At 37.9% G+C, this 8509-nt stretch overlaps 1 protein-coding gene across 1 annotated transcript in view; it reads left to right on the top strand.

Annotated features, from left to right (window-relative positions):
- atp13a5l.1.L (ATPase type 13A5 like gene 1 L homeolog) overlaps positions 1-8509 on the top strand; it is a 61436-nt gene continuing 52927 nt past the window's right edge. Inside the window, exons 1-5 of the mRNA XM_041563265.1 lie at positions 1-645; positions 1602-1775; positions 4302-4433; positions 6895-6965; positions 7121-7201. Coding sequence (XP_041419199.1) covers positions 598-645; positions 1602-1775; positions 4302-4433; positions 6895-6965; positions 7121-7201 — 506 coding nt within the window. The 5' untranslated portion in view covers positions 1-597. The remainder of the gene's footprint in view (positions 646-1601; positions 1776-4301; positions 4434-6894; positions 6966-7120; positions 7202-8509) is intronic.

Here is an 8509-nt window from a genome sequence, read left to right as displayed (position 1 = left end):
CAAATAGACCCCTTATTTGCAGTCTGCAGATTTCATAGAGAAATAATTATGTACATTTTAGATCCCAAAAAGTTCAAGATCTTAGATTCAGTTTTTACCATCTTTCAGTCATCATTTCTGTAGTATCTGAGAGAAAAGCCACCATGCATCAGGGGAGAGTTTATTGGTTTCTAGGGATCTATATTTGTGATAAGGTTTTGGGGAAAGTCAAGTTTGATTTGTGTGAAAAGCCTATTATGTGCCAGTATTATGCATCACAAATACACACTATTACACAATAGATGACCTTTTACCGTCCTTAAAAGACTTTTCTTAACTTGATCAGATGGTGAAATTCCTATTCATGCAGAGACTGCAAGAGGACAGGCTGTTCCATATATGGGTAACGTGCATCTTGTGCCAAGTGAAAGGTCGCCCAAATGCCACATGCACACAACATACAAAGCTCATTGCCTTTCGGAGCAAATAGGCAAGTAAAGAGGCCGTGCTTGTATTCTAAATCACTATAAGTATGTTAGAGTAAGGGGACAGTGTTGGGAGGCTGAAGAGCAGTTGTATCTCTTGTCACTACATTACTGTACTGATATCCCAAGCAAGATGCAAGAAAAACCTGTGTTACTTAACCAAGGGGAGGATAGTGAAATGGTGAGTATTTTTCCCTTTACTATATGTGTTATACATATAATTCCGATTTTTACAAATGATTTCCTTTTTCTCTGTAATATTAAAACAATGCCTTGTAAGTAATCTTTATTGGAAGCAAAATCAGCCTATTGAGTTTAATTAATGTTTACATGCTTTTTTAGTAAACTGAAGAGATTATGGAGAGATCCTGAAAAACCCCAGGTCCCCAGCATTCTGGATAGCAGGTCCCATACCAGTATTATACTTTGTTCTAAAAAATAATATAATAAGTGATTGTGCATTGTGTCATCACAACATACTGCATATAGGACAATACATTTAGTTCTCAGGGTTATACAAAATAATGTGTGTATTTCAGTAGGTCATCATATCGGCAAACTTGTTTCAATATAAATATCTGCCGTTATTTTCTAATGAAAGGTTTTAGTAATGGCGTGCCGGATTAATAAAATAATGGGGCTGATAAAAATTCCTTAAAGTCTTTCTGCAATTATTACTGCTATTGTTTGTTAACTGTGGCTAATGTTTGCTTTATAATTGGAGCCAATCATACTTTTAGGGGCAAATGTATTTATTTATTATTTCCACCATTCACACAAATGGAAAAACCTTAATCGTGTTATTTTATTTGCAATCACATTTTTTCCCAACAATAACAATATTACTACCTAAAAACTTCTTCGATTTCAATGTAAAAGAAAAAAAAACAATGCTGATTAAAAATTCCTAAAAAAAATCCCTTTCCATTTTCGCATTCCCTCAAGCCTACATTTTATAATGCAACTTGTGTTATTAAAAGTTACCTATGTTCTCTATGTGAGCACCTTCAGAAGAGATTTGTGTGCATGTGAAGTGAATTGCACAGATATAAAGGCTAATGTGATTATGTAAATCTATATAGTGAACCTTATAAAGGCTGCTTTTAATCTTGTATCCATCTTTCATACAATTCACAGGAGTTGTTTGGATACAAAACTGTCAGATGGAGACACACTCTGTGTATAATTGGCTATATCTTTTCTCTTGGGTTTCTTCAAGCACTTTTTTACTGGAAACCAGAGCTGGACGTCTGGTGTCAGTGTATTCCATGCAGTTTGTCACAGGCTGATGTTATATTACGTAGAAGCACTGTAAGTACAATAAAATGTCATTGAAAATGTCTAGGCAGAATGCAAATGTACAATATACAAATGAAGACTGGCAATACTCTGATTATTCACCCTGCAGTCTTACTTATCAGATATTATGCAGTGGCTATGTAAATATATAGGCATGAATAACTTTTAATTCAAACCACAGTCTGAACGATCAATTGACACAAGGATTATTTTAGAGAGGGGAGTGCTAGATTCTCCATTTCTTCCTGATGTCTAATGTTGTCCCACTTCTGCCCACAGGGGTCATTGGCTGAATAAGTTTTGACACCAGGGTGACTGCAGTTCAGATTACATGCCTAACAGATATATGTGTAGCACCTATTTGGCTGTATTTAGACAAATACCCATTAGTAGGATAGAGCTGGAGTGACTGGATATGTAACATAGAACAAACCACTACTTCCTGCTTTTTCGCTCTCTAACTCTGAGTTAGTCAGTGACTTGAAGGGGGGCCACATGGTACATATCTGTTCAGTGAGTTTGCAATTGATCCTCAGCATTCAGCTCAGATTCAAAAGCAACAGATATGACCCATGTGGCCCCCCTCAAGTCTCTGATTAGTTATTGCCTGGTAACAAGTCAGTGTACACCAAGTGAGCTGCAAAGCAGGAAGTAGTGTTCTGGCTATTATGTTACACATCCAGTCACTCCAGCCTTTATATATTACATTTTTGGCTAACTAACTATATTAGAAACATTTTTTATTTTGCACAGCCTATCTATTTACCCAGTTTTTATTTTTACACTGAACTGTTCATATAAGACATATAAGAACAAACCTACAGTCTCTATCTTGTATGTAACCCAGGAATTGCCTGTACATTGGCAGCAAGAAATAAATGGTGTAGGAGAAATTAATACCTGTATTCCTCTCCTGTGTCTGTGCAAGGTGCAAAGTTATTAGGTGGGGCTAGGGGCTGACCAGGCTTTGGATTGGCTGCTTTTGAGGGGGTCTGGAATTTATCTCCCATATGTAATAGAAGACACCAAATTTGCCCTGGGACTGCTTGAGGCTGTGCGGCATTCATGTCAAGACAGGGAGGTACACTGGCAGGGGGAAGAAGGGGGGAGGAGGGCGGAGGCTACAGCAGGGGGCTCTGGGGGTGGTGGAGGATGGGTGGGGGCCTGGGTGTGTGTGTGGTCCCCTGAAGTGGTAGCTCTGGTGGGCCTGAACCCCCCAGTCCAACACTGTTTATGTTTATGACATGAATACTGAAATATTGAAATCTATGAAAAAATATGGAACTGAATTAGGAGGAAAGTTTTTTATTCTCAAATTAAATAACTCCAGTTTTCACATGATAAATCATAAAAGAGTTAAAAAAAGAATTGATTTTAATTGATTTGAATTGGGCCCTATTGCTACTTTTATTGCCTAACCCCATATATTTTCTAATTCTAGCCATCCTCCTATGTAATAAAAGGTACATATTCTGCCCAGGTTCAGTAGCACAAAGCAACAAATATGCTGATTTTACAAGTTTTCTTACATAATTTGGAGCTTCCTATCAGGAGTATGACATCATGGCCATACAACTCCATGCCATCAAGTGGTAGGAACCGCGAACAGTATTACATTCAAAAGTTATGAACACCTAAACCATATCAGGTAAAACCAAGAGTTTTGAAATGCAAGAGCCGGGAAATGCAATAAAGGTCATACACAGGGAAAAATGGCATAAATAAGAAAAAAAATTTGCATTTTGTAATGTAATATTCATGATTAGATAATTATTGTATTGTGACTCTCAATTGCACATTTTTAAGACCTGCTTTAAGGCAAAAAAAACCTTTTCTTTGTTTGTATAAACACGACTGAACATTTGTTTACTGATGAGAAAGTGCCCAGAGAGTTTCTATGACCTTAAACAGTCAAGGTAAATGGATTTAAAAGCAGATGAGGACATGCATCAGATTAGTGCCAAATACTGTAGATCTCTCTACCTTTGGCACATATTTATGTGAAACTAGAGCGCAACAAAGTTTTTTGTTATACTAACAATCTCTATTCATTTCTATAAGATTGTTAGAGATTTATCAAGTGGTATAAAATGTGCTACTGCAATGTGCTGAACACTCATAAATGAGCCTGTTAATGTGTCTTTAATGTAGGAGTTCATTTAAGACTAATTGCCCATGATGCATAATTGGCCCCAAAAATGCACACCTAAGGTGGAACTAGTGTTTTTTCCAATGGTGAATAGGATGTATTGTGTACCATTATTTTTATACACTTGATCTATGAATAACCTATAAATACAGTACATCTGTAAATATATACCATAAATGGTGCTTAGTCATGTCACATTGAACACATTGAAACCTATATTATAAAAAATAATGTGCAATCTGATATTTATGTATTAACTGATAATTGAAAAAAAGATTAGAATTCACGTGTATATAGCAAATAAAAAGATAGGGAAAAAAACATAATGAATTAGCTGTAACGTTGTGTGCAAAAAGTACAATTTTCTTTTATCTGTTTTTATTTTGCAGGATGAACATAAGCAATACTACAAAAAGGAGGTCAAAGAGATATGCCCTTGTATCCCAGGTTCAGAATCAACCCTTCAGATTATTACTGGTGTAAACTCCATTATTAGTAAATCATTAATGAAGCAAGGAAAGGTAAATATTTGTAAAATGCTTGATTTTCCTGATTTTTCTCCCAAAGCAAAAACAATGTTGAGTTTTTAGTCTTGCAAGAAATATATACAGTTTCAATAAAATATATATGTTTTCATTTACATCTCATAAACTGCAATGGTATCTACTAATAATATATATTTATAGGTGCAAACTCACATTTTGCTTTTGGGCATATAATAACATATTTGGCCATGCTAAAATATTCAAACTATGATTCTGTGATTACACTAGGCGAAAAAAAAAAGCATAGATTTTTGTGGTTTTGTTGGATTTTAGTGATTTTATTGCATTTCACTATGTTCTTTGTTACTTTGTTTTGCCCATGGAAATTTTGTCTGCTATATATCCATTTAAAGGTCTCTGTGTGCAAAATAGTTTGGGTTATCTGTCCATATTGAGCATCAAGCTGTTCAGTAGACCCCTTGGGGCAAATTCACTAAAGCGCGAAGCGACGAACGCTAGCGTTAATTCGCTAGCGTTGGCCATTTTCGCTACTGCGCGAATTCACTAACGAACGCTGGCGTAGTTTCGCTAGTGTTACTTCGCAACCTTACGCCAGGCGAATCTTCGCTAGCGACGAAACTACGCAAATTCACTAACTTGCGCAGTGTAGCGAACGCTACCTTTTACGCTAGACTTCCTTCGCCACCTCAGACCTGGCGAAGCGCAATAGAGTAGATAGGGATTGTTTCAAAAAAAGTCAACATTTTTTCTAAGTCCCAAAAAACGCGTGTTTGGCGTGTTTTCTACATGATGGCTGATAGGCTGAAAAAGATCGAAAATTTTTTGGGGCTCCGCTTCCTCCCCCCTACATTTCCTGACTCATGGCAACTTACCTAGACAGTGGGCACATGTGTAGGGCAAAATAAAATTTTTATTGGCTGATTTGAAGGTTTTCTAGGCATTTGTAGTGCAGATACGTGTTCCTCCATTGAAATTTGAATTTCGTGCCGTATGCAAATTAGCCTTCGCTAGCGCAACTCCGCAATCTTTCGCTACCCCTGTGCGCAACTTCGCATTTTAGTGAATTTGCGTAGCGCTGGCGAAAATTCGCCTGGCGAAGTGCGACGAAGTTGCGCCTGGCGCAACTTCGATTCTTAGTGAATTTGCCCCCTTGTGTTCATATTTAGGATGCCTTCTTCTGGTATGAAACTAAATGTAGGGTATATAATGGGGTAAAAAACGTGATGTTTAGCATCGCTTTGCAGTTTGTTAGTTTGCAGTAGAAAGACATATTTACCCATTTTAGATTCGTTGGAATGTTACTTTTGGAAAATATACTGTTTCTCATGGGTCTCATGGCACATAATACACATACCAGGTGCTTATATTGAAATGTGAAATTCTACTGGCATTTAAAGGGTTAGTATCTGTCATGGTGCTTGTGGTTTTAGAGAAATAGAGATTAATTGTGGTTTCAAAAGTGTCTAATACTACTAAAATGCAACCTTTAATAAAAGGGCCTCCCCATGTCTGCTATATACTGGTGGTAAGTACAGGGCTCTCAAGTACCCGGGGTCCCCCAGCATTCCTGGGTTGTGCATTCTAAATGCAGCACAAGCTAGGGATGTGCCAGGGCTGAACATGAGCAGCACATGTTCACATACTTATCACCTGGGCACATACTTACCATCTTTCTAAGGTGAGTATTTAACACAGAACTCCCTTGTGAATGGAACTGCTGCAATCTATATATTGCTTTAGATCTCTAATCCATTCAACAGGAGGCAAGTAAAATACCATGATTTTTGCCCATAATTCACCATGTAGAACCTGTAGCTGTGTTTTATTCCCATACATATGTATACCTAGAATGAAGCAGAAAGAGTAGTATTTCTGTTTGTATGCAGGCAACACAATTCTTTCTGGTCCATTCTAGGAACACAAACGTATGGGAATAAAACACAACTACAGGTACTACATGGTGCATTGTGTGCAAAAATCACGGTGTTGTACTTGCCTCCTGTTGAATGTCTCGTTTTTCACGGAATACAGTAACTATTTAAGATTAATCTCTTTTGGGAACTGAGACATATAAACAATGGCCCTAAAACTCCCAGACGTGTTCAAACTTTTTATTGCCAAGTTTTGTAAAATGGACATGGTATTTAGCAGGCGTGGCCACAAAATGGGCATGGTCAAAAAATTGTTGCCGCACAGCAGGACTATTTGTCACTCTATCTGATTTTCAAATGTTGGGATGTATGGACTAGTGCTGCAGTAGATTAGGATTATCCGCTTCACTAATTTGAGGGGACTACTGCATTGAAATGGAATGTATTACTGTATGTAAAGCTGAGTTCATGGTACATTTTCAACTGTTGAGTTTCACACAAAGCAGACTCAGCAGCCAAACATTCAAAACCCTTGTATGAATATAGGCTACAAGAAACTATTATTCTACAAACTAAAAGAAGAATAATGATTTTTACCTTTATAGATTCGGTATATAGAAGTACAAAAGATCCGTTATGTTTGGAACACGGTGGAGGGGCAGTTTCAGAAAACTGGGTGAGTGGATCATAACATGCAAATGTATTTTAAATAACTCAAACAAAGAACAAAACTATTTTTGTATACAGTATATATTTGGGACAAATGGCACCCCATACAAAACAAAACAAGAGCACATAAAAAAGCATTTTATTCTATCCCTTTCATTAAAGCATTCTGGAAGAGGAGCTCTCATGCACAGACATACATTCAAAATTTGGTTCCGGTCTAACCCAAGAAGAACAAGAACTCAGGTATAAAACCATATCGTATGCAATATCTTATCTAGATTTACCCCCTACTGAATTTATAGACATGGGTGTCCACAGGGGAGGCAAGTAAGATAATATCACATAGGGTAGCATCCCACTGAAGATGAACCTATTCATGACAATGCAGAAGAAAGGCTAATTAAGGCTTGCCTTGGGTGGGAAGTTTAAAAAAAGGGTTGTGTTGTTGGGAATTAAATTTAAAAACAATTTCTTGGAACTAGCTGGAGCAGTCAAGGTGGGGCAATTCACCCTCTTGCACTCTTCTGCGCACACCCATGCTTATAGAAGGTAAAGTTTCTGTTTTCATTTAGTACAATGATAAATAGTTCTTATATGAACTCAAGTCAGAGTTTACAGTTCTGCACTTACAATTATCAGGCAAATGCTCTTTCTTCTACGTCCCTCCATGTCAGTACACATGGGGCATTGCCCCTCCCAGACCTGGAGGTAGGACCTATAACATAGCCAATCAAAATGAATCATGACCTATAAGACCACATGACCTCCTCCTCACCACAGTTATTTTTTGTCCTACTGGACAGGGAGGTAGGATCTCCCTCCTCACTTTTTATTTTTTGTTGAATTTTGAGAGAAATCAAACACAGTTTTTGTTTTTGTTTTGCATTTTCTTTTTGTTTATTTATTTATTTATTTTTTACCTCTGTGTAGACACAGAGGGATGATTCCCAGGTAATGGAGAAGAATTTACCTGATGCCTCAAGACGCATAATCTGTAAATTATCGCTTATTGGGAAGAAGTGCAGGTGTGGGCATACCCATGGTCCTAGCCCTGTGCTAAAACAGCCCCCCTGCTATATGCCCAGCGAGGCACAAGATTCAATCTAGTGCTTTTTTGGGAACAGACACAGGTGTGGGCTTCCCACATTGTTACCTGTGAGCTTTTTGGACTCCCCTTTTCTTTTGAGTTATGTGAGACTTTACAAAACTTCTGCAAAAGGGCCGTGGGTATGCATATGGGCTAGTTATAACTGCCTGAAGCTGGTGAGTATGATTCTTCATTATCTACTGTGTGTAGTGCACTGGGAAGTCTGCATGCTAATCAGCTAATTATGTCCCTCAGCTGAGAGCTATTGGGGCTTTGGCTGGAGTTTCCATCCAGCTAATTAGCCACTCTGATAAGGTGCAGGTCTGCCTTCGCCCCGTTTTGCTATTGCTGTTTAATATTTTAAGCCTTGTATGGGTGACCCTGCATCCTCTGTGCAGACACAGAAGTTATATTGGCACCTCCAGGAAGGGCTAGAGGTTGCACTGCTCAAGCAGTATGGCACC

The sequence above is a fragment of the Xenopus laevis genome, chromosome 5L (genome assembly GCF_017654675.1).
Source record: "Xenopus laevis strain J_2021 chromosome 5L, Xenopus_laevis_v10.1, whole genome shotgun sequence".
Lineage (NCBI taxonomy): Eukaryota > Metazoa > Chordata > Amphibia > Anura > Pipidae > Xenopus > Xenopus laevis.
Note: the sequence above shows the minus strand (reverse complement) of the source record. Positions and strands in the feature narration are given on the sequence as shown.